We start from the raw sequence: 26,755 nt of genomic DNA, 5'->3' as shown, positions 1-26,755 counted from the left end.
GGGAAACTAATTAGGCAGTGTAAAAATGTGGATGAATTCAAGCATAAATTTTTATTTTTTATTTATTTTACTTCAAAACTAACGAGTTTCTTTGGTTTTGTCCACAGCAGCGAGAATGTCGAGTAGCCAGGTGTGCCGGCCGCACTTCCACACGCCCCTGCATCCGTGGATGTCGGACACAAGCAAGCCGATGGTGCCGCACCCCTCTCACGGTTCTGCGTGGTGCTCCCCCTTCGGCGCGTCGGCCAAAAACCCAGCGTCAACCCCCCACCCCTCGCCGCCAAACAACAACAACAACAACCAGTCGCAGCCGTCGCTGCCTCCCCCACTCCCGCCTCATTCGGCCGCGTCAGGGGGAGTCCACTCGAGTCCCCACCACCACCTGTTTTCCTTCCCGCCGACGCCGCCCAAGGACGCAACGCCCGACTCGGTGACGCCGCGCAGCTCGGCCGCCGAGGTGGCGGCCGCGGCCGTTGAGTCGTACCAGCAGGCGGTCAACAATGTAGTGGCCGCGGCGGCCATGCAGGCGGCCTCTGCCTCCTCAGCGTCGTCAACAAGCTCGACGTCGTCCTCGACGCCGGCCAACAACATGGAGTGCGTCGACATCAAGCCCTCGGCCATGATCACCAGTCTGGGCAACTGCTCGAGCGGAAAACCGCGCGAAGGTAGCGACGCCCGCTTTTCGGCGGCCACCGCCAACACCACCAACACCGCCCCCAGCTCGTCTAGTTCAACGTCCTCCTCGCCCCCGCATCACCCCCACGCCCACTACCCGCCGTCGTCTCACCACCAGAACATGCACTATCCCTACCACCACGGCGCTAGTCCCTCGGGCGAAATGAGCCCAGGCTCGGGCTACGGGTTCCACCACCCCTCCGCCCACCACCACCATCACCACGCGGCTGCCGCGGCCGCGGCAGTGTTCGGGACCAACAAGTCCCTGCACCCTGCCAAGCCGAGGACAAAGTCCAGGTCCAGCGCCGGTAAGCCTGACAAACTGCGTTTCAAACGCTGACCATTACTAAAAATTGACTAACAGCACCTTTCTGCCCCTGACTTACTAATCGTTTGATTGGTTGGACAGAAAACTCAATTGGTTTCTGACAAAACTGCACTGTTTGGGACTGGTGTGTGCGAATCACAGCTGTTACTAACTTTCCGAGCAATTCGCAGATTCTGATTCATTGAAGGTGACAAATTTTTACAAATATTTACTTCAATTTTTTTGAATTAATAAAACAATCATTTTGAATAGCCCTAAATTTTTTACCTTGAATTATACCAAAATTAGGGCTGTTTGTTTTTTTGTTTTTTAATTACAAAAAGTAAATATTTTAAAAAAAAAATCAATTTAATAAATATTTGCCGATTTAAATCTTCTTCCTCAGTTGATGACAAAATTAATTAATTCTGCAATAAAAATTACGCAAAAATTATTAAGCAATGAATCAGATTCTGCCACTTTTGATATCTATACTATTAATTAATGTTAAAACCATTACTCCTGATCTCCTTTTCTGGACTAATGCACTGCCTTCTCGTCAATCTCCGCGCGTCTGCGGCTTTGTATACCGCGTACGTACATCACATTTTATATCTGTGTGTGTATAAGTGTGTGCGTTTCATTTTCACCGCTGGACGATTAATAACGCGCGCTTAACCTCGCTCAGTCGGTCGCCGCGCGCGGCAGTTTTGATGGAGTGAAAGATAATCAATTTCGATACGATCAAACATAAATAATTTCGTGATTGACATCTGATTAATGACACTGTGCTCGGCCGCACGGTGGAGTTTTTACAACCGCTTTAAAAAAAAAATGAGAGAGACCCAGTAGCCTATTCATGTGGGAATCTTCCTGTCGATGAATGCGCCCGCACTATATGCAAGAGATGCAACGCGATCCTTTGAGAAGGCGCCGGGCGCGGCATATTCGGCCAAGACAAAAGAGCCGTGTGTTCCCAGAGCAAATTGTGCTTACAGGCGCCGCGCTCATATTATATATTTATCCTCGTAAACTCCTTCCGCTTGCTCAAAAGGGTCGACGGCTGCATTTCTTCTTCTTCTTCCTGATGCGCCGTCGTGTCGCCCGTTTTCTTTTTCTGCGAGAGACGAACAAATTATCAAGATGATCTGGCGCGATGCGGCCAATTAATTTTGTAAAACTGCGCGGTGTGTGGCATGTGCCGACCTTACCACATTAAAGAGACCGGGCGCGAATCTAATTACTATTTAGAAATCAACTCACTCCGCGAGTCAATTAATTCGATTCGAACCCCTGTGTGAAAAACCCCTAATCTGAAACGAGTCAGCTGCTCGCAACGACGTATGGATGTTTACGCGGGGGGCGGCGGCGTGTGTTTGATGAAACGTTTTTCAAGCGGGGGTGTGGAAAACCGCAAGGGTGAACTGCTGCCTTTAAATAATCAAAAGCCCTCTCTCGTGCAGACCCAAAGTGGATTGTTTTCGTCTGTTAACAAGTCGAGGTTATAAATTAATAGGATGGTTTGTTTTATTGTTTGTAAATAACTAAAAGAGGGGTTCAAATCACATTTCGGTGCAGCGGGCAGGTTAGAAAAACGCATTAAAAAAAATTACTTAGGTGGCTGGACTGCAAAATTTCCTCCTTTCTTGCTGTTTCTCTGTTTCTCACAGAGAATGCTGGTGGTGAGACACGAATTTCCTAAATACTCAAAATAATGCACTCTTTTACACACTGTAGATTTATCACTACATAAATCACCCTCTATCCGCATGCTGCTTTTCATTCATTCATTTTTCATATTTCCAAAAACATGCTTGCTGGATTTTTTTTTATTTTTCGCCTTTTTCCTAACCCTGAATTAATTTGTTTCGAAAAAGAAGATTTTATTAATGATTTGTGTCTCATTTTTCCCGCAGAGGGGCGAGAATGTGTCAATTGTGGCGCAACCTCGACACCCCTGTGGCGCAGGGACGGCACCGGACACTACCTTTGCAACGCATGTGGCCTCTACTACAAAATGAACGGCCAGAATCGACCACTCATCAAACCCAAACGAAGACTTGTAAGTATCACTAAAGTTTCTTGCCTTTTTAAACGCGGTGCTACTATTACTAAGCCCAACACACATCTCGTTAGTCCGAGGAGAAAAAATAATTCATTGACAGAGATGGGACGGAATCGAGTGGAATTCGAACCACGCCAATTAATTCTCGAAGCCAACCGGAGATATAAAATCCGATCCTTTTCTTAGAACAAGTTAAAAAAGATATTTTCCTAAGTCTATACCTGGCTGCTGTTGCTGGCCATTAACAATGAAAACACACACAGAGAGACAAAATCCTGCACGTGAGAATAAAATGTCAACATTTATTATTCGAGAGAGGGTGGGATGGAAGGAAAAATAATCAAGCCGCTCGGGTTATCATAAATAACAACGTACCTGATGAGGACAAAATGTTGTACAACACAAACTTTGGTGATAAATTTTTTATCTTCCAGCGTTAACTAGGAGGTTGTATACAGAAATTTATTGAGGACCATTAAAACTCTATGTGTTTCTGGCTTAAAAATAATTCTGTCCACACTATTAGACACAGGAATTTCCACCGAATCTGCTGTAAAACACGACCGGGCCATTTATAAATTTAAAAAGAAGTCGGAGGAGATTTTGGCGCTAATTAAATTGCTAGCCAATGATGGATGAATTGCGACTGCATGTTAATTAAGCCAACGGAAAGAACAACATCCTCTCGCTCGAACCAGCACTTTTCCTTCAGGGGGTCGCGTATTTTTTTTCTCAGCACGCGGGTTTATATTTTATTAATGTATAGCAGGGGGTTTGTGTCTTCCTTCAGCACTGCTTGGTGGACACGAACAAACAACAACAAACACCGGCCTATCATTTAATTATATTCATTTTTGTATTAGCCTCGACAAGACAACCAACCGAGCGCTCTCTGTGGGCAGGTGTTTCTTTTTGTCTTTACACCTGTACGAAATTTAAGACCCAGCAGCGCTCGCTCACCTCTCCGAAGAAATAATATTTTTTCCTTTCTCCCATTAAATCATAATTTCATGCTAATGATACACTTTGGTGATTTTTTTTAAAATTACTTTTAAAATCAAACGGAAGTGCCAGTCTTGTGAAATTATTTCAAGGGCAAAACTCGTGACGGCTGTTTGAGAAATATATAAAAAAAAAATCGAAAGGAAAAGAAAGGTGCAGTCTCGGGCGCGGTGTGTCACCTGATATTTTCAAACCCTCCGACTGACTTTTAGTCTTTCGGACAAGTCGAATCAAAACGTTAAAGTGTCGACCCTAGAGAGCGAAATAAATTAACGAGCTGCAAGGAACAGACCGCGTGCATTTTCGTTATATAGGAAAACTTTTATGTACACGTTTGTGAACGAGGGAGGCCGAGGGGCGGAAGATTACTGCGGGTTATTTATTGCCGAAGACTATAACATGCAGCAAAATACAGTAGAGGCAGCCAACCCTCTCCATAATCAACTTTAGAGGGAAAACATGAATCCAACACAAATTTTATTTTAATGAAATACTTCTTAAATATAATTATGTGCTCTAAATTTTAATCATCATATAAAATTTTTTTAAATAAAATTTATTTTGCAAGTAAAATTCAAATTGTACTATTTAAATATTAAATACATTAAAAATATAATAATATATTTTTCTTGTCATCCCGTGGTTAATTTATTGCATATTTTGCCTAATGTCTATTCTTAAATTATTATATTTTGTAAAGAAGCACACATGTCATTTTACAGGTGAATTCAATTTTGAAACTCTGACATCCTCCATAGCCCTTTTTTTGTATATTCAATTTACACAGAAATAATATATTAATACTATGATTAATTATTTGATAAAGATGTTAAAAAAAAAATCATTTATATCAAGTCACTCTATTATTTATTTTCAATTTAAAAAATATTTTACACTCAATGATAAAACTTTTAGCAATAAGGCACACTCGTTTTCCAACACCCCCAAGTGGTTTACGTTTAGGAATGGACGAGTTTTCGATTCTGGGAGGGAGTGGGCTGCCGCGCATCTTGAAGCCGCGCTGCTCCCGTTGCGCTCGTAGCAGTTTGTTGTTGTTTAATATAAATTGGTGTGCCAAATTCATATCATTATGTACGGCGCAGTCGGGGCAATATATTATTCGCAGCAGCGCCCGGAGGCTGTTTGGGCCGCGAAGGGTAGCAGGGGACCATCATAATTCACCCACTCCGCGGTTTGCCAACTTTTGGCGAGAGCGAGAGCCGCACCATCCAGCACTGCTTTTATTATTATTAAGTGCGCGCGCTCTGTGCTCCGGCTGGCTTTTTAGCGAAATGCAAAATTACAGCACCCGTCCCTCCCGCCAGCCACACCACTTGCAGCGGCCAATTCAGATTATGGTCTCGTCGCGCTATTATTATTGTGTGTGCTGCTGCTGCTGGACAATTATTTTGATTTATGCGCTGGAAAATAATGCAATAACCGCCAGTAGCAGTAAATAATAATGTTACACGTCGCTTTGCATCCTGTGGGCTGCTCTCGTGCTGGTCACATGCACAAAAACTCACTCTGATGCCTGCGTCCGAGAAAACCTCTCCCTGCCCCAGACACGTCCGACGCCGTGATTGATCGAGTTGGCCGAGAGGATGAGCAGGTTGAATTTCGGTATTTGGGTTTCGGGGAGAGAGATAAGATCTACAATAATTGCGGATCATATCAAAGGTCAACATACTTAAAAATATATTTTTATTTTAAATCTTTTCAATTGATATTCAAAGCAGATGCTTTGAAATAATTGCCACATAGAAAATTTATATATACCACGCAATGCAATCGTCGCCTTTGCCAATTTTCGCGGCCGCACAAATCCGCTTTGGCTCGCAAATTTCTTGCCTGCTGCGCTGATCCTCTGTGTCCGCGCTCGGAGGCGCAACAAAAAGGGGAGTGGCCGGCACGGGCCTTGGTAGTCATGACAACACCACGGCTGCACTCGTACATACACTCAAACCACCCTCATGACGCTTGCGTGCTGCCAAAGATTTTCCGACACATTTTCCACGACATGGGGTGCATGTTTGCAGCAACCGAGCGAGCCCGCGCCAACTGACAAGGGCACATTCAATTTGGCAAGGCTTTGTGCGAGCGAGGAGAACGAGAGGGAGCAAAAACGTCACCCTCCAAAGAAATGCGAAAAGCCCGAGAAATTGTTTTTCTTTTTTGCAAAAAATAAAATAAATTGAAGTTAAAATTGTCTCGATTGAAAGTAAATTCTGTTTATTGATTTAATGTACACGTAAAAAATTATGCGTAAAAACAAGAAATTTTTTATTATTGTTTATTTTATTCCAACTGAGTGTGTAGGCAACCGGCGTGACACGATTTTTTAATCATAAAAATAACTTTTAAAACTTGCAGGCTTTTGGAAAATGCTGAGCAAAACCTCCAAATACGCGTGTAAACTTTCTCCTAATTCTAATTTATTTGCTTTGTTTGCGACGCTCCAAACAAATAGTTTTATTGTTGCAAAAGGGTCGAAAACGAATTCAATTTGCATAGCGCGGCGGGCGCCACAGATCGATGCGAGCGAAAGTGCGAGTTATTTTGTTACGCGTTTGTGTCGCCTCACGCGAGCGGCAAAAGTATAAATGTAACAGCTCTTTTTGCTAGCAGGCTTGGAATTGCTCTCTTTCTTCGACGGCCCAACAAATTTGCTGCCTGGTGAGCTGCTGCGATCTCGCGCGCCGCGAACTCGCCTTTATTATTATTACTCTGTGCGGAGGAAACAGCGGTTTCGATCAATTTATTGCAAATCCATTTTAGCACACGGCCGCACCCTGAAATAAAATAATGTTTATACCTGGTGGAGAGCAGGAGGCAGCACTCTTGTCTGCCACTTTATATTTATAATCACTTGTTAATTAATGAAGCATCTCGCGGTGATCATTACATTTCGTAACGGTTCACTTATAATTAGTTCGACAAGCCTCCGCTAGTAATTTTTTTTTGAAAAATATTTAATATAAAAATAAATATCTCCGGCAGTAAAAAAAAATCTTATTAATATCTCATTTGGCATTTCTTTAAATCGATTTGCATTTATGCTTCAACGTTTTTTTCTTGTGGATTAAGAAAACATTATTGGCAGGTGACATGAATAAGCTGAGCATTTTTGCTCCGAATGTAAGGACAGCTTATCAATATTTTAGACTTGCTGTGCAAATAACGTGCAGGCTGATTACTTTTCAGTGCTCCAAGGTTGATTTATTTATTTATTGGCAGGTGGAGAAAATAATGTGAGAGAATTAATTCCCCTCAACTACTATGTTTCAATATAATGAATATGGCAATAATAATCATAATAATAACGAACGAACTGGTTTCATATATGAGAGCCAATGTGTTTTACGTTAATTGGACGGCACGCATTTTGCATATTAGAAAGGTTCCGAGGCGGCGGTTTATTATGCCTGCAGAAAATATAAATCCGCTTAATGGATTGCCCATTAATTGGTTGACGACTTGGGGGTACATTGATTGGTTTTCAACTAAAAATTCAACTTTAATTGCACCTCTCATTAATTTAACGACCTCTCCGCACTCTGCCGGACAAATTAGAGTCGTCAACCTTACACGGAATCACAATTAAATTTATATTTTTCTAAAAAAATAATAAAAAAAAAACCTTTTAAATTATTAATACTTCAGGTTAAAAAAAAACTTCATTTTCAAAACAATATTAACCAAGCTTATTATTACGAGGTGAAAATAAAATCATAAGTCGCAATTGGCTTGGAGAGAATTTCCGTGAAAAAGCGCGCGTGCAGCAGCGAACGGGTTATATTCGCGCGCGGTCGGCGTTAAAGGTGAATGTTGTAGGTGGATATTGACCCAATTCGGCCGCTCATAACAGCGCGCCACATGCGGTGTGTTGAAATCCAGCTGACCATACAGCAAGCCGACGTGTATAGGATAATAGAGGCAGCAGCTCAATATGCTAATTAGAGGCTGGAAGAGCTACTTTTCAATCAATGCGAGCAGAGCGAACACACGTATGTATATTAATATATACGTGCGCGCAGAGAAACGCGAGACATGCAATCAAATCAGAGCGGGAATTAAAAGTGAAATAATAATGAATAAATTTGCGGGCAAAACAAGCCGGGTTGAGGCTCCTTATCTGAATATTCATCTCGACACCCGGGCCCAATTTATCATTCGGCTCTGATCATATTGTTGTTTCGGTTGTAATATAGAGGCGTCTAATTTGGCTAATGGATTGAGCGTATGGCCGATTAATTTGCACGTTCAGAGATTTAAACGCGGCTCTATAAATAATCACACCAGCAAAAATACATACGTGCGAGTCCTCTGTTGATATTAACGAGACTTTTGCTAAAAAAAAAAAAACAGCCTGATTAATTTTGACAGTAATTTAGCATTGGTTTGTAAATTTTAATCTCAAAGCAACAACATAAGAAAATTTTAATTCATTTGGAGAACTGAATTCTTGTCTTAGGGAAATTTTATAAAATTATCTTTTTATCCAATATGGCCTAACAAAAATGATAAAATTTCTTCAAATCATGTTGGCAAAACAAAATTAATAGGGTAGCTCAACATTAAAAATGTACACTGATCTGATGGGAAACTTTTAAGTAATATATTTTCAATTTAGATACCATGAGCAAGTTTTGGGTTTTTATAATAGCTGACTGATAAAATTATTTTAAATATTTAACTCACAAGCAATTAACGTGTATTTGATTCCATTGCTTTTTTAGATGAAGTTTGAAAGTCACTTTCGCATCCCCTTTGAATTTTTGACCAAAGTTCATCTGCACACCTTTGATATTTTCCTGCACAACAGGAAAATTGAATTTAAGCATTTTTGACATTCCCTCACACGGCGAAAGTCATGCAGCGAGAAGGCAAATGTCAAGTCTTCGGCAAACATTTTTTCTTCTTCCTCTGGTGAGCTTTTGCTCTTTCTTTTGTCTGATTAAGTCCCTTACAAATAAGACGTATGGGCCCGTGTGTGCGCAGTGTTATTATTATTTACAGCACCAACGAGGCTGACCCTGTGACCCGCAACGTTCCATCTCTCGAAATAACACACAATGGGTTTGCTCTTCTCTCTGGTAAACAAACACGACGTATTGAATTGTTCGGTGCGCGCGGCGCGGATGATTTCATTTATTACCAACAGCGCCTCAATTTTCACATGTGCTTTTTCGGAGGAGAGAGAGCAAGCAGGGGTAATCATGACTGTTTAATGACTGGTATCAGCGCCCAAGAGCACAGAATGTGGCACTTAATGATCGCAGCGCCACATCTCATTACTGTTATTGGCATCAGCTGTGCCCTGAGAGATGCTGGGAATTTGACGGCTATTATTTTTACAATTTTGCCTGCGTGTCCGAAACTTGATGAAAGGGTGAAAGTGTGGTGATTAAACGTGACGTACCTCACAAAATCAGATATATTACACAGAAATTTGATATTTTTATGGGGCAACCTCAAAATTCTTATATAAGAATACGAAAACGCCGCTTCTCTATTTCCTAATTTAATTGATAGCGCTAAGTTAAATTTTAATTTGAAAAAAAGTAAGTAAAAGAATTTAAGTAAAAAATTGTAAATATAAAAATGATAAAAATGACTTTACTTTCTTCCCATTTTTGTTTATTTTTTTATATAATATATTTTTTTTTGTCAATTTTTGTCATTCACCCACAGCTAAAATTGTTGAGCGGATATTTTTTTTTGCAATTTTGAATTACTTAACAAAACACCGAGGAATATAAAACATTGCTTGCCATTTTAATTTTAAATTTATGCCACTACAATATTTTTTCTTCTGTATTTTATTCCTTATAATTCTTGAACAAGACCCCGTTTCCTCAATTTATATCTATATAATGTGATCAAAAAACAATTGATTCGTTCCGATAATTATATTTTCTCCATTTCTTGGCAACCCACAAATTGGCTGATTGAGTTACCGTACGGCTTTCTTTTTATCACCGAGTGGTGATCAGAAATTTGGTAGCACGACTCTTGATTAGTGATAACAATATAATGAAAGCCACATTCACAATGCAGCAACGCACAATCAAGGCCATTGTTGATATCTCCCTCCCTTCTCTCTTTCTCCACACAACCGATTTTTGCTGTCCTTCCACACACAAAAGAAATCTACCTTTCCTCGTGATTTTCCGGCGTGCGGGCCAAAAAACGGCGAAAAAATAGCTGATCGATCAGCAGCGAAGTTAATGAACGTATACGTCAGCAGGCAGATTTATCCGGCGATTGCACTTGTAAACAAATACTCCATCATTATTTGTAATTACGCCCGTCACAGGTGCATTTTGCCGCTCTCTCTGATTTTCACGATCGATAAGGCGTCCCGAATTGTCAATTTGTTAGTTTTTGCGCTGCCGAGTTAGAGTGCGACGAGGATGTATACATAAAAATTGAGCTGGCGCACATAACTGTACCCACAATGAAAATCTGCAGACTGGTCCTGCTAACAGCTGACTTGGGCGTGGTGTTCTCGTTTCTTGATTAGTAAAACTCCAAATTTATTGTTATTGCTTTTCTTCGATTTTGAGAATGAAGTGATTGAACTCAATTTTAAATGAATATTTTTGGTTTATATTAAATGAAAATTTATTCATTTGAACTACAAAAAACTACATACAAAATTGAGGATTTTTCACAATAAATAATTAATGTTTTAAATGCATGGAAAGTGAGAAAGTTGAATCGACATAAAAGAATATTAAAAAAATATTTTTTTTAAGCTCTCAAATAAAAAATCGCTGATAGTTATTAAAAAAAAAAAAAAAGATTTCAGGCTATAAAATGTCGATTAAACAAGCCTGTGCACGCATTTAATTTGCATCTCCTCGTCAGCACAGATAACACGACCTGATAACATCTTAATAAACAAGATTTCTCACTCGATTAAAATCGCTTAAAAAATAAATTTTGAAATGATTATTGCCGCGTTGAGCTCCCTCGACACACTCGCCGCAGCTTCAAATACGTCCCGCGAGCATCTCGTTAATAAAAAATAATATTTAACAGCTTAACTACACACACGGGCAGAAGGTAGGCTATTTTATAAGCCTGCTTGTTGATGCTGCAGCACAGCGCGCACCATTATAACCTGTCTTTTTAATTACCAACTACCAACATTAATAATATTTTTATTTTCCGCGCCGGCCGAAGACTCTCCTTTTATATCTCTCTCGCCGGCCGTAATATGTGCATGCTTTTGAGTGTGTCGTGGCCATCAGCGGATTTGTTGTTATACTTTCAATAGCCCTTTTATTTTATATATACCAAGACCAGTTTCTTCACTTGTTTGTTACGGCGAGAAAGAAACAACCTGGCTCCGTCGCTCCAAACTATACAGCGATTGGTTTTTGACAGCATTTTATGATTTCCACTGAAAATGTTTGATTCAAAGAGAGCTCAAAAGTAAAAGGTGCGCAAAAGGGTCTCTAGGCGATGATGAAACCGAACTTTGTATTCTATCGCGTCGTAACTCAAACTGCCGTTTGAAAATAATAATAATAATAATGCAAAGCTTTTATTTTCTACATACCCTCTGCGGTATATAATATGATAAATAATTTATTTGTGGTGGGCGTTGTGTGTGTATTGCTCTTAAATAGGAACTGTAACAGAGTGTATTGTAATTCACCGCGCGCCTCTATATGTACCAGCGTGCAGCGGCAACAACATTCATATATTTGCATAATGACATGTGTACAGTAGTGTGTTCTCTAAATCATATTTATTAGCGTGATGCATTCGCAATAATACAGCTGAGAGAGAGAGAGAGAGAAGAACACAAAGCGCAGAACAATGAATGATATAATGCACGTGGATATTACGGCTAAATAAATAAATAGGATGCACAACCCGCGGCCGTCGCAATTGATGACGGAGATTCTCGGAAGAAACGACGCTCATATTGTCGTCACTCTTTTAAAATAACGAGAGCGCCTATAGCTGTTCTCCCGAGAAATCGAATGAGAAGTGGTGACTAGAGCGGCGCTTGCTTAATTGGATTTATGGGCACCAAACAGACCTTTTGAATTATAACGTAAATTTCATGGACCAGTTCACATAGGCCATAAATTGGCGTTTGGAGAAAATTAGAACCAGTGCTAAATTGAAAGTTTGGCTATTTTATATAAATTTTCCTGCTTCCTGCGTGGCCTATTGAAATCAGGAAACAGCCAGGGGCCATTTTATTAAAATATGGTTTTGACGTTTAAAATTTTATTAATCTCCTCTTTGGAATTGAAAACAAAATAACCATTTCAAAAAAGCTAAGGTTAGTTGCAAAATAAGTTTATGTCATAATTATTTATTACATTAAATATAAATTAATAAAGATTTATTATTTTTTTTAAATCCATTTAAATTATTTATTGTAAACTTTGTTTTTTTCAATATATGCCTAATTTGTTTATTAAATTTATTTAAAATCTATAAAACTTCTAAATAATAAAATATTTTCCAAATAATTTTGTGTATAAATAATATGTGACCTCCATGAAATTTTAAATTTATTGCAACCTAACTTCCAGCTTTTCAGAGGTTTTTCGATGCTGCTCGTGGAGAATTGTTCAATATTGGATATAAATAATTAACAAGTTTAATTGAAAAGAAAAATCTATCGATTGTTCTTCAACTCTTGAGATACTTTACGAAAAGAAAACTTCAATTTATTAATGTGTTATGATATATGATTATTTGAGAGTAAAAAACAAAATAATTATGTTTCAAAAAAGCTAGGATTAGTTTCATTTTAGTTTAACGGTGTACAAAAATGAAATTCCTCGTCCAAATACAAATATCAAAAATATTATTGAAAACTACCTAAATTTGAGAGCAGATAACGCGTAATTTTCACAAATTTGTAATAAATATTTATTAAAAAAAAATTTATATACATTTAACTCCATTCAAATTCTGACGAATCAATTAATTCAAACCCTGCGATTTAACTTTTAACGGTACCTTCTTCTCCCTCTTTCCGTCCCACCCTGGTCACCCTCAGCGACAACACATTGCCTCTTATTACAAGGAAAGGGGAAGCGAGGGAACGTTTAAGGTTGAGATTCGTATAAAGACGGCGCAGCTATAAATTTAATATGTAAATGTCTGCCTGGAAGGTGTTGTAAAAAAGCTGAGCCCCTCTTCTTCTTCTTTTTGTTTTTAATGAGATTTCCCGCACATTTTTACCTTAACACGTCCTCTCTCATCCCCGTCCCAATTCGAGACAAAAGTTATTGTGCTCATCGCGCGGGTTGACATTGTTTTTAAGCATTTCGTTTCCTCTCTGGTGCGCCTGTGAAAAAACGCCGAGGAAAATATTTTCGTGTAAGATCATAAAAATGTTATGGGAGCAGCGTACACACCGAGAGACTCTCTTGCGCGGAGAGATGTTTTATGGCTCGAGGAATAAATCGTCGAAGAGAGCAGAAAGCGGAGAAAATAATTCCCCACTTGATACGAGTTGCGGCAGGGCTGGCTTTCTTGCATATAAAAGGGCTATTTTATGTCCGATTCGATGAGGAATACACTAAATTATGGCTTTAGGTGCGCGCATTGTCTCTCTCTCGTCTCTATTTATTGCCCCCGAAAATGATGCAATAAAAATCAAGGAGAGCTCGGGCCGCGGTGCAATTAAATCGAATATCGTAAATATTCAATTCAATTCAAAGTCCGTCTTTATTGCATGGAGGGCCTAATTAGTGCGTGCAGGTGCTGCTTTTTCGCGCGCCTCTTTTCATTAACCTCTGACTGCAGAAGGGCACCTCTTCTCGCGTGGTGCATTAAATTATTGTTGCTGGCGCAGTGGCAGCACGAGTTACACATTCATTATTTATTGCTGCGCAGCGTCGAGCAATTGATCAAGTATGAGAGAACCCAGCTGGGAGAAATAAATGCCCAGATACTAACGGTGAACGCGTTTTTGAGCAGCGAAAATTTAATTTTTGTATTGCACTTCCTTGTTAAAAGTTTTTATTTTATTAATTTTAAATTTTATACATAACATTTGTTTTAATCATAATTTTATTTTCATTTTATTTGTTATATTTATTGCATTTAAACTATTATTATTGTTTTACCTACTTAATTTGGAAACATAGTTATACATTGTTATTTGGTTTTCATATTTAATAAAAAAATTAAAACACACTTTTTTATATTTAAATTCATGTTCGCGATTTACGCATGGTAAAATTAGAAGACTGACATATTTAGGCTGCTCTCGATATCCTGTAGAGTATTATCCTCTCTAAAGATTAATTTGATATTTTAATGAATACCCGGAAAAAGAAAATAAATATGATGAAAAGTGCAAATGAACACAATGATAAGAAATCACTTAGGGATACGTTTTTTTCTACTATTAAAGAGGTAAAAATTAAATAATTGCATTTCTTGTTGGATAAATCATGCCGTAATGAAACAAATCACCCAACATTTATCACCAGTGATTGAAGTCTCAATGACACATCCCAGTCGGCGTCTTGATTGTCCGCTGATCGCAATTAAGCCTGGCAGAGAGGATCTCTCGCTTCACTTATTGAGGCAAAATATAATCCGCAGCACCGATAATCGTCATTTTTAATCTTTTTACGCCTAATAAGCTTATAAAGCATCAACTAATTGCTCGCGCTGGCTGGCTGCGGCTCGGCATTCAAACGCAGTCGATTGCGGCAAATACAATTATGCTCGGGTCGCATGTTCGTAAATAAGGCTTTGCTCAATCGATCACTGTCACTAAAAAGCGGCACAGTTCCTTCTGCACGTCAAGTCTGTGAGCACGACACTGCACAACAGACAGAGAACATTTTTAATTTTCACGTGTGTGTGCTGGAAAATTTTCAAAATGCTGCCAACATCCGGTGCACGGCTTCAATATAATAATTGAAATTCCTCCGGTGCGACCGTGTTGGGTTTTGACCAGCGCAATGCGTAAATTATTGCATGCGGAGCGGCGGCCGCGCACTTGCAGGTTTTTGCTCTCAGCAGCCGTGTATGGGTGTTAATAAATTAATTTTAATTGAGACCCACCCTGCGTTACGTCATATTTCATACTCTCTCTCGGGCTTCTGATAAACCAACCAAGAAAAGAGAGAGACGCAAATATTTAGCGCCAAGAAATTGAGGCAAAATTAAGTTGAAAATTATTGCTTCATTAAAATTTTCTATTATTTCAAAACAATTCATGAAGTATTTCAATTTTCTGACTAATCTGGATTATTTTTTACGCACAAACTAAATTTGTAAATGGAGACAAATTAGTATTGAACAATTTAAAAATGTAAAAATACAAGAGACTAATCCACGTCCAGATTTTTCAGAGCACGCCTCTCTATTTCTCAAAGTCTGCAAGTCCCACCCTGACGTTTTTATTTTCACGTTGCACGAGCTGAAAACGCCGGACATAAATATAAGTCTCATTGCTCTCGGTCAACATTAAATACGTCCAGACCGTATAATATTATTTTGTATAATTTTTTTTCGTTTCATTTTATTTATACGGCGGTGCTACCGTTTGTGTACGAATGCGCGCAGGACAGCGTGTTGGATTTAATTCTACACAAGCTCGACCGCGCACCACAGGGGTTCTAACTCAAGACCGTGTTGTGAATTATTCAATATAATGGGATTATCGCCCTGAATTACTGCTGTGCCGCAGAGCACTTTTCGGAGAGAAGATCGAGCAGCCCAGTCAGCTACGTGTCGGATTCTGGAGCACAGAGGAAATTTGATATTGCGCTTTGCAAAAATATAAAATGAAAAAATTGTTGGAATTTTAATTAAATTATAATAATTATAAATTGAAAGCTAACACTTGAGGTGAATTTCATGAGAAAATTTAAACCATGAGGATCTCTCATTGCAAGGAGAATAAAAATTAAATTTAATAATTATTAAATATAAACTGAAAATATTAATTCAGCATATTTTCGTAATTCAAAAGGGCCTTGCATAATTTTTTCAAAGTAACAAAATGTTTTTCATGCTTTTTGAACTTTGAATCTAATGGCCTCAAACAATAAAATATTGATGGGAAATGTAAGTGGGCCACTCAATGTGTAACACGTTGCAGCAGTAAAAATACAGCAGCCACTCCCTATGCTATATAATAATATCTATGGTGCTCTCTGAATATAGCAAATGGAAATTGCTGCTGCCAAAGTGTGACGGGCAAAAAGGACCAGTTTTAAATTTTCACGCAGCGGTAGCTCCGCGAGCAAAAGCTGCTCTCGTGCAGCAGATTATTACATATTTCATATTACGGAGCCGAACACAAACGCCCGGTCGCTAATGCGCACATTAAATTGTCAATTTTCATGCGGGCGTCCCACAAATATCAGCGTTTTATGTCAAAGGTTAGTGGGGAAAAAATTATGACTAACAGCTTCTGCGGTGCTAATGTCTCAATGCCCGGCAGATTTTATGCGCACCTCTTTTATTTTAACGACCCTTACCTGCTCACAATATTTATAAGCGGCGGCGACCACTTTATTATAATTAATGATTTACAACTCTCATTACGCTCTTGGTCAAAATATTGATTTTAGCGGCCCATTAATGAAGATGTTGTATTTTAAAAAATATAAAAGCTGAATTTTCAAGGAGCATCATAATTCTAACTCTTTTCGCATCATTTTTAAATATATAATTCGTATATTAAAATATTATCGAGAGGGAGAGGCGATTTTTTGATGCCTTTTTATGTTGTATGCGGCTGAAGGAAAAAAACCTGCTTTGCCTTGTGCGCTCTCTCGTAATCCTTTATTATTCCCCGCGTCTTTCTTTTTCTCATCCGTCGGTCCGGAGTGATGCCCGCGAGACATAATTCGGTTTTATAAGAGGCTTTTTCGACCAAACGTCTCTCCACGGACCTTACCGATATCGCGTGCAGAGTGATTTTATGCGCATAAAAGCAGTTTCACCCGCGGCTGCTGCCGAATGAAGAATTCAAAAAATGTTACAAGAATCTCAACATCTGCCCCATGCGAGTTTACAACGCACTGATTTGAATAAATTATTAATCGGAAATCGATTATACGAGTCCGAAAACCGTGGAATTTCTTTTTCGGGGTTAACGCCTTTTTTGTATGACACCAAAAAACGAAAAGAAATCCAATTAAAATTATTTTGACTGTTTGGAGGAAGAAAAGTGACGCGTCGGCCACACCTCCCGATGACAAATAACACGCTGCTTATGAATAAAATATGAAGGTGAAATTATTTATTTATTTTTAATTCAAAGAGAGCTACCGCACTTGAAATTAGATTTCGACAATGGCAGTAGAGAGGTGGAGGCGGAGGAAAATGAAATTAAAGCAAGACGAGAGTTCGAGATGAACACCGTCGTCTTTGGGAAAAGGGCAGAAAACTATACGAGTGCACAAAGTCGGTTTTGAACGAGACATTAAAGGGTGTATACAAAAGATAACCTTTTATAATAACAAGGAGTGATGTTTCGCTGATAAGAATCGAGTTATGGAGAAAAGCAACGGCAGCAGTTTGTCGTCTCTTTCTTCTTCCTCTCGCTTTTCCGTCCGCCCACAGAATGAGAGCTCTATACACACACACTTTTAATACTATGGCGGCTGTGAATGAGTGTTTACTCACTTGTCTGTCAACCTCATCTCGCACCAACTCAAACACCATTTCCCCAATGATTATTCAAATTATTTATGAGCTGCGCTTCTAGGCTAATTGCGCCACCGGTGTTACTTCAAGTGGGTGACGCAGCAAACGCGAACAATTATTATAAATTATATCTATAAAGCAAAAATCTTATTTTCTTATAATTATTAAATATAATAATAATCTAAAATTTTCTTGAGCATTCAAACGATTGGAGACAATTAAAAATAAAATATAAATAGTTGATATTCTCTATAATTTATTTTTCTATATAATTATGTAAGCAATGTCAATATGAATATCATAGCTGAAAAATTGCACCATGGATAGAAATTTATTTTTCGTAATACACATTTCAATACTCAGTCTTACGTCTTTATATATTATTATTTATTATTTAATACTTTTAATAAAAATAATTTACTAAAAAAATTTATGTCTAAAAATTAAAATGAAACAATGTTAAATAATATAAATTATTACCATGACAAAATAGTTTTTATATATTTTCTAGGTGTATTAAATTAACAATTTATATAACAATGGTTTATAATCAAATTTTATTATAAATTTTATCATAGATTATTCTAAGCTCAAATTCCAAACAATTCCACTCGGCAAATTATTTCCCAGCAAAAAAGATTTTATTTTTTAAATCTCTGCCTTGATTTGTAACTTTCTCAAGTGAGTGAACGCACGCAACCAGCACAGAAACACAAAACCCGGCGTGGAATTTTCGCCACCAATAAAATTTGTCACCGGCATAAATGTGACTCACAATAAAATCCGCCAGTTTATTCCTCTCGTGCATAATGGCGTGTGCTCGCTGCGGTGCTTAAAGCACGAAATCTGGCGGCTTCTTGGGCCCATTGTGTACAATGTCAGGCACTTCTGCGCGTTTCTGGTGACACGTGCAGATCGCAACCCGAGATTAAAACATCCGAAAAGAACTCGGCAAAAATCCGAGAAATTCGCCACTTGGGGAAAAGTTAGACGCTTCGAGCTGCGGCCCATACCAAATTCCGAAACGCATCATCTTTTTGAGGTGATGTCACAACACGCCGGGCATAATAGAAAAGAAAGGAGGCACTGTTTGAATCTAATTGATCGTAATTAAGTGAACCGAAATGCGGTCGGGCTGCTGTGGAGAGAGAGATGAGTTAATTACGAACGCAATGACTAAGGAGTCTTCTTACAAATGATCTCGCTCGTTCACTCTCCGGCCGGGCCATTAATAAAAGGAGGGGCCGCGATCAAGACACTCTATCCGCTCCTGAATTATATATAAATGTTATTTATTAATTTCGCCTCCAGAAGCAAAAATACGTTATTAATAAATTTCCCTTGTGTGTGCTGGCGTGCCGCTCGCCTTTCTGTGACCCCCGGCTCTGTCCGCTTGTAAAGAAAAAAAATTAAAATGCAGCTAATTACCTTCAGTTAACAAAACACTCATCTATCGGATCCACCGAAAGAAAATAAAAATAAATTGTTTGGATTTTTTATATTCAAAGTTGTTTAATTTTTTCTGAAATTTATGTTCGGCGCAGTCTGATGATGTGCAAACATGGCTGGAAATTTATCGCGGCTGAAATCCGCGTGTGTCAGTTTTATTGAGTCCTCTTAATTTCGGATAGCAACAGAGACGAAATAATAAAAAAAGAGATGGAGCCGGGATAAGGATTGAGAATCGTAGATTTCCGAGGCAGATAAGTCTCGACGCGGGTTATTTTAAGGTGAAAACGTGCCATCTCCGAAAACAAACAGAGAGACCTTCTTCTTCTTCTCTGCCTTTTTTCTGCTCCCGTGATTTACAAGATGGAAAATATAATAATAATGTATCATGCAGCGGCGGAGAAAATAATATCACGTTGGTGAACGTGAAGAGCGTATTTGATACCGCGCGCGCATTCGCGCACGCAGCCATGGAGCGAGCGGTAAATAATATTTACACAAAATCTTATATGCGGCTCGTTTGTTTGAAGTAGTGTGTGTCCCTCGCCGCTCATACACAGAGAGATTTAAACTCGACAATTTATGTACACGATAAAATGCGTCCGTAACGCGAAAATCCTAGCTACAGGCTGCGAACATGTGTGTGTGTGTCTCTGTTGAAGGAGCTTTTTCTCAAAACTCCGCGGCCGCGATGAATTTATTATGTCGCGCCACGCGGTATAAATTTTGCACACATTTTAAAAACTTATATACCAACAACCTTGGAATTTTTCATCATATTCATAAATCCGGGCGCAACACAAACAAAAACGTGCAAGGGTATATATAAAGTTGCACACATCAAACATGATTTTCCAATATTTGGTTTTCTGTAGAAAAAAAATTATCAAATATTCTAAACTGTATAAATAACATAAACTCTTTTTTTTTATTATACGTTATTAAATATTTTTAAATTAAAATTAACAATGTTTTAATTTTTTTTTATAAATGAATATAAATTATTTTTAATATAATTTTTATTTTCTTTTTTAAATATAAATAATATGTTTATTAAATCTATTTGAAATCTATAAACACTTTTAATATAAAATATTTTCTTAATTATTTTGCGTATAAATTTTGTCTGAACTTCATCAGGCTCTATATACATAGATAACTCTGACTTGCTTATGCTTAAACTTGATTTCGACGTTATAGTCACAGAGAATTGTTCAATTATGAATATTGGAAACTTACAAAAAATTAATTCCACAATAATCCATCATTTATTCTTCAACTATTGTTTCTTTCAGAAAAGTACACTTCACTTTTTTTATGTTTTATGATATATGATTATTTGAGAGTAAAAAAATCCATGTTGGATATTTACATGAGATTCAAACATCAATAAATAATTGTTTCAACTTCCTATTACTCAACATCTACGCGCATATTATTTTTGAATCAGGCGTCCACATCTGCTGCCCATTTTCTACGCCACCAAGTATGAAATAGGAGATTTCAATACGCGATAAAACGCAAGAGATAAGCATCATGGCCGCCTGTGTGTGCTTTCGGCGGCACTCTCCGATGACGAGCACAAAACTCGGCGGCACACGGCGGCCGCCTATTACTAATTCACCAACTAATTTGCCCCCGCGTGCTACTCTTCAGTACAAAACTGTCAAACGGCTCTGATGAGCAATTCAAACATATGGACGAGGCGCTTGTACTAATTTTTTATTTCATTTTTCGCCACAATTCATTTAGTAGGATAAAAAAAAATATTGATTATCAGCCGAGATAGGGGCGTGCGATAAGAAGACGACCCTTGGCGAACAAACTTGGCTGGCTGGCTCGTCGTTCGCTCGCTCGCTCGCCCGGGGCGGCTGGCAAGGGGTGGGACGGGGTGCGCGCGGAGGGGTTAGCTTATGGCAGTGCCATTGTGTTGGTAATTGGATCGTGATAGCAGTTACTGATAACACAGCCAGTCGAGTTTGACAGCTGATTTCATTGTGCGCCGCAGCAGCCCCTTGCCTACCTATTGAATATACTAGCCCGCAGAGCGTTGTAAAGAAATTCCGCTCCGCCGACCGAAGAGCAGAGAAAGAGCTTTCCCTCGGCCGCCGCCATTACGGAGCATGATTCGGAATAAACACTGCGATATCTTGTCTCTATCTCAAACACAACAAAACAAACTCTCCTCATTTCGGATTTTTCCATTTTTCACCGCGGCGAGAATATAATTGCGGCGCACACACGCGCGCGCCTCTTTTAAATTGAGCTGTCACTCGGATGCACTTCTTTTTTGCTGCAAAAAACGCCACTTTCGCGAATAAGAAAAAAAACAGTACATTCCACTTTAACGAGCACGGCGAGAGTTATTTATTGCCCGCTGCTTTTCACCAGCAGCGAAACTCGTTTCCGAGGAAAATTTAATTTGCCGCCGCCATAAGTCTGTGTTTTTAATGAGCGGGGAGAATAATAAATTGTTTGAGGAGTATTTAAAGTAGCACCGCGATTTGCGAAATTCTCTTTGTTGACATTTGTGAGCTATAAGATGACTGACTGGTCTTCTGTCCGTGTGGTGCTTGCAGAGTGCTGCCAGGCGGGCTGGCACCTCGTGTGCCAATTGCAAAACCACCATGACCACCCTTTGGAGGCGCAACCAGAATGGAGAGCCTGTCTGCAACGCTTGTGGACTCTACTACAAACTTCACAATGTAAGTACAAAGTTTTTTCTAAAATTTCAACTATTCCCACACAAAAAAAGAAAAATCCGATCAAATTTGAATTGAAAAAATTTATTTAAGATATAGTTGTTGTATCATGATTGTTATTTGTATCTTAAATATGTTTACTGTTTTAAATTTAAAGTGTAGCAATAATATCGGAGGAAATTTTCGGCTGATGAAGCTCTTAGATAATTCATCATCTTCATTTTTTACATTAAATCAGTTAAAATTTGAAAATTTCATTTTATAAGACACAGTATTTTTCTTGTTATTTTCCACAAAATCTTTCAACGTTTATATGCAACCGTCACGTCTTCCGTGCAGCACAAACGCATCGGTTGCCTACCTCCCAGGTTATTCAGTAGCTTCTTTTAATTCTTTTTTATTTCATTTTTCCCGTCACTAAATTGTCCTCATGACATCTCGCTTTCATTTCTCTCTCTCCCCTGTTACATTTAGTTCTCTCCCGATTTTCCCTCCGTCGGCGATTTTCGCTTTCGGCGACTTTTGCCCGTTTGTTTTCGAGGGCTGGTTGCACAGGGCGCGCCATATATCTCGGCCCCATCACTTGGCCGCTATCAGCTCGGAAATCTTGCTGAGGAAACAAAAGTTTCCCGACGCGCGCGAGAGAGAGCCAACCCTGCGCTCTAAAAACCACAAGTGTAAATTTTCCCATGATGTCAGTGGGCGCATTTTTCTCTTCCTTTATTTAACAGCCTCTCCAGCAGCAGCAGCAGCAGTGGTGCGGCTCGATTATGTTAAAACTACGTGCCAAATAGCCCCGAGGAAAAGCGTTCCCAACAGCCGGATTATTATTGCAATAATAAAATTCGCTCCTCCGCACCATCCCCTTGCTTTTACCTTTTTCCGCCGGCGAGAGACGAAAAAAAAAGAAAAGCAAAAGGCATCGGAAAAGAAGTAACTTTTCCACAGAGTGAGGGGGCTAAATGAGCAAAAAGCGGCAGTGTTATAGGAGCTGAGAAAACGGAAGGCGAGCAATTTCCTATCCTTCTCAAGAAAGCTGTTCTAATAAGTTGGGGAGAAAGAGAGAGGGTGGCGTGCCGCCGCTTGGATTTAATGATTCTCCGCCGCCGTTGATGGCGTAATAGCAATTTTCCACGCAGAATCTAACAGCCGCACGTTTAAAACCGAAAAGTTCCTCTAACTTTTAACGTGGAGTAGCCCCTTTTTTTCCTTCTTCCGAGGGGGTTAAGTGTGTATAAAGAAAGTCGCGGACCGTAGCTTTTAATTTACAGCGAACAAAACGACCTGCCGAATATTAACAGCCCATATAAATTTCCGTGCGTATGTAACGGAACATTTAACTCTGATAAAAGAGCTCGAGTGCTCCTCTCTGCAGTATTTATTAAAATGCAACGCAAACATTCCTGAATAGGGACGTTGGGGGTGTCTCCGTGCTCCTGAGCAGCCCCCTGCGTGCGACAATAAAGCTGTTTTTGTTGCCAAATAATAGCGAAGAAAGGAAAACCAAACAGTGTAATTTCGAGTTGAAAGAGCTCCCGCAGTTTCACTAAAAGTGTCCCTCTCTCTCTGCCTCAATTGGGGACCGGCCGGGATATATAATAGAGAGTATCCTTTTTGCGCGCTCTCCGCTGCGATCAAATGCGTGGAAAAAACGAAGGTAATAATGATACACAGTTGCGTGTGCATTGTGCCGCGGAGCAAAGGTGAAGCCCACATGTATTGTGTGCCACGAGAAATATCACTTACTTAAGAGGCGGATGAAATGCTGCTGCGGCATTTTTCCCATTTTTTATATGAGCCGCGTATAGAATGTCACCGTGCTCGCTTTTCCGTATAAGAGAGGTTATTTATGGGGATGAAATTTATGGGATGCGCCAAGGGAGAGAAGTTTGAATTTATAAACAAAATTCAAGCTCAGGCTATTGCAAGAGGTAAAAAAGCAGTCATGTGAAGAATGAAAATTCAATTGAAATTTAATTTTAAATATAATCTATTGGAGTGAAAACAGTATTTTAAAATCATAAAGATTAATTTTTAATAGTGTTTCTGTTGATCAAAAAAGTGAAACACTAACTATTATTAACCTAATAAAATAGAATAATATTTTAATTGATGAAATAATGTTATATAATTTAAACTTTACCTAAATATTCAGAGACATTTATTATTATTAATTAAACAATTTGACGTTAATAATTAAAAAAATAGTAGTTTTTATTCCTAATTATGCAGAGTAAAGAGGAAAAATTATTACAGACGTCACAAATAAATTCCACTCACATTAGTCGGCCTCTCCATTTCTCACAGAGTTGTGGCGAAATTAATCAGCCCCTTCTTTAGAAGCCGCTCGCGCAGCCGTCGCGAACAGAGCTTCCTTTCAGCAGCACCAGGCCCAATTAATTAATTAATGGACACAGAATTTCTGCGTGTGGTCCAACTTGCGAACATGAATTAATATAAATTTTTTCTCCGCTTTTCGGGCGGCATCAGAGAGAGAGTGTGCGTGCATGTGGCTGCTTAATTTCAGCTGTCTGCACGTTTCATTTGGACTTTGATATCGCGTCATCACTCGAGTTATGCCTCATTTGTTAGCGGCTCGTCTGGCTAAGCTCCTAATTGCTCTCTCGCTCCACGAGCTCTCCCTTCAGATCTCTAGAATCTAGCGAGCGAGCGACCAAATTATTTCATTATCACTCTCGCATCTGGCTGCACAAAGTGTGTAATGGAGCTGGTTTATTTTGAGCAGCGACTTTAACCGTTTCGCTGATTACCATCGGCCGCCGCGTGATTTTCGTCCTCTTGGCTGTTTTCGACGCCGCACGGGGGCTGCAAAGGTTCGCGCCGACAATTTGTCCCGGTTGTTCATGGTCCCGGGCGCGCGGCACCGGTAATGTTCTCGCGGTCGGCGGTCTGCGACGGTGCCGACGGTCATTATTTGCAATTCTCTCAAACAGAGCACCCCGTTTTGTCACGACGCAGCTGGCCGACGTGAAATTCTTCAAATGGTTTCAACAAAATCATGCATAAATAAAATCAGGATTGCGATCTAGAAAGTCGGCTCTGAAATAATCATGGGTTCCTTTTATGTTGATCTTCCATCAGCAACCAAATTGAATGCAATTGTTAAAAAGAGGAAAAATAATAGAATAAAAGAAAATGGATAAAAATATACTTCAAAATCTTTATTTATATTAATTATCCATTTGAATTATGACAACATCTTACATCAAATTTGATTGAAGAAGTTGGCACTCAAGAAGATGATCACGGAAATGAAGAGATCGGGATTTTACTCGTGAAAATTTGGTTTTATTCACATTCAAAACGACTCTACCAGTTTCGGTCACGGTCTCCAACCCTATATATTTCATGAGCAAGAAAAAATTCAAAATATCAGCGCAGTATTGAAAAAAAAAACATTTTAAGAAGAAAAAATTCAAAATCTAAAAAACCAACAAATTTGAAAACAATTTAACTAATTGTTTTAAATGTTTTTCCAATTTTGCTTTTTTTCCTTTGTTCATGAAATAGGGTCAAAGACTGTGGCCGAAACTGGTATCGTTAGTCTTTGAATAAAAATAATTTTTAGCTCGATCTCTTCATTTCCATCTCGCATCAAAGTAATTAATTTTTTACATCAAAATAAAATAAATTAAAAAGCTAAACAAAATTAATTCCTCATTCTTAAAAAAAATTATCATTGCTGTAAATTTGGAGCAATTTGAAGCTAATGAACTTTATGGGTTTAGCCTTTTATAGCTGTCGGGAGTTCTCATTAGAGTGCTGCGTTTGAAACAAGTGCAATTGCACCCGCGGTCATAAAGCAAAGGGCGCAATTAAACGCAATACTCTTGAATTTTATACTGCGGGGCTGATAAGCATCAAGTCTGCAGCTCGGTGTCGGTTGCACAAGACGATACACAATAAATAATACAGCTAGTTTCTGTTCGCGCGCGCAGTCCCACGCCATTAAGGGTGACTTTGCAAACTAAGTAGAGAGAGCGACTGCCGTAATTACAGTAATTTGCGTTTGGTCGGGCTGGTTGCCTATGAAGCCGGGCGCGGGCAATTATATTCAGCGCGAGCACTCTCGCGCCAACACATGCAAATTTCTCATAATTGTGCACGACGGCGGCGGATTGTGTTATTTCATTTATACGCAGGCAATTAGCGCGCTGTGCTTGCTGACGGATCTTCTATATAATTATATACAGAGGAGTTTGTATGTTTGCAAGTATCCGGTGACGATAGCGGGTCATTAGAGTCGAAGAGCAGGCGGGGATTCGTATTCGTATGTTTTCTTTCTGGAGGAATTTCATTTCATTGTTGTGAATCCGATACAAATGTATTTGTCGTGTAAAGGAAGCGGCACAAAGTGCAAAAACACAGAAACCAACAACAACATAGTCGCAGAGAGACGGCGACAACAAAGCTGATTCTTCTCTTCCTCCCTCTCTTGTGATATCAACGATACATCAGAAAACTGTTTTTATCCCCGAATGCACACAAAGCGCTAAGAAAAGCATCCCCCAGCACATAATGAACGACGGGTCACCAAAGTTTAATGATCTGAAACAAGAGCAGGAGACACGGGCCTGGATTTTATTTCTGCTTTTCATGCGTTTTTCCACACACAAAAATTGCACCAGGGCCATCTTTATCTTACAGGCCAGAACAAAAAGAAAATGCATAACAATAAATTAACAAATAAAATATCTTATGAAAATTCATGTTTAAATCGTTTTCCTCTGTAAAAAAAAAAAAACTAAAATATGTTGTCCTCGTAAGAATTTTTTTTTTATTATTAAAATAAATTCTGTATGCAAATTTACAAAGTACAGTTTTTTGGCGAACCCATTAATTTTCCGTGTCCGCGTCTCATTCAGAAAGAAA

At 39.0% G+C, this 26,755-nt stretch overlaps 1 protein-coding gene across 3 annotated transcripts in view; it reads left to right on the top strand.

Moving 5' to 3' along the window:
• Positions 1-26,755, top strand: part of LOC132202199 (GATA-binding factor C-like) — a 57,949-nt gene that overhangs the window by 15,577 nt on the left and 15,617 nt on the right. The window contains exons 3-5 of one of the 3 annotated variants that reach the window (XM_059628967.1): positions 108-665; positions 2,899-3,044; positions 21,731-21,865. In XM_059628967.1, coding sequence (XP_059484950.1) covers positions 108-665; positions 2,899-3,044; positions 21,731-21,865 — 839 coding nt within the window. Of the gene's footprint in view, positions 1-107; positions 984-2,898; positions 3,045-21,730; positions 21,866-26,755 lie in introns of all 3 variants that reach the window. The other 2 variants (XM_059628966.1, XM_059628965.1) reach the window with 2 other exon arrangements.

The sequence above is a fragment of the Neocloeon triangulifer genome, unplaced genomic scaffold (genome assembly GCF_031216515.1).
Source record: "Neocloeon triangulifer isolate White Clay Creek 2 clone unplaced genomic scaffold, ASM3121651v1 ptg000015l, whole genome shotgun sequence".
Taxonomy (NCBI): Eukaryota; Metazoa; Arthropoda; class Insecta; order Ephemeroptera; family Baetidae; genus Neocloeon; species Neocloeon triangulifer.
This window is presented reverse-complemented; position numbering and strand designations above follow the sequence as displayed.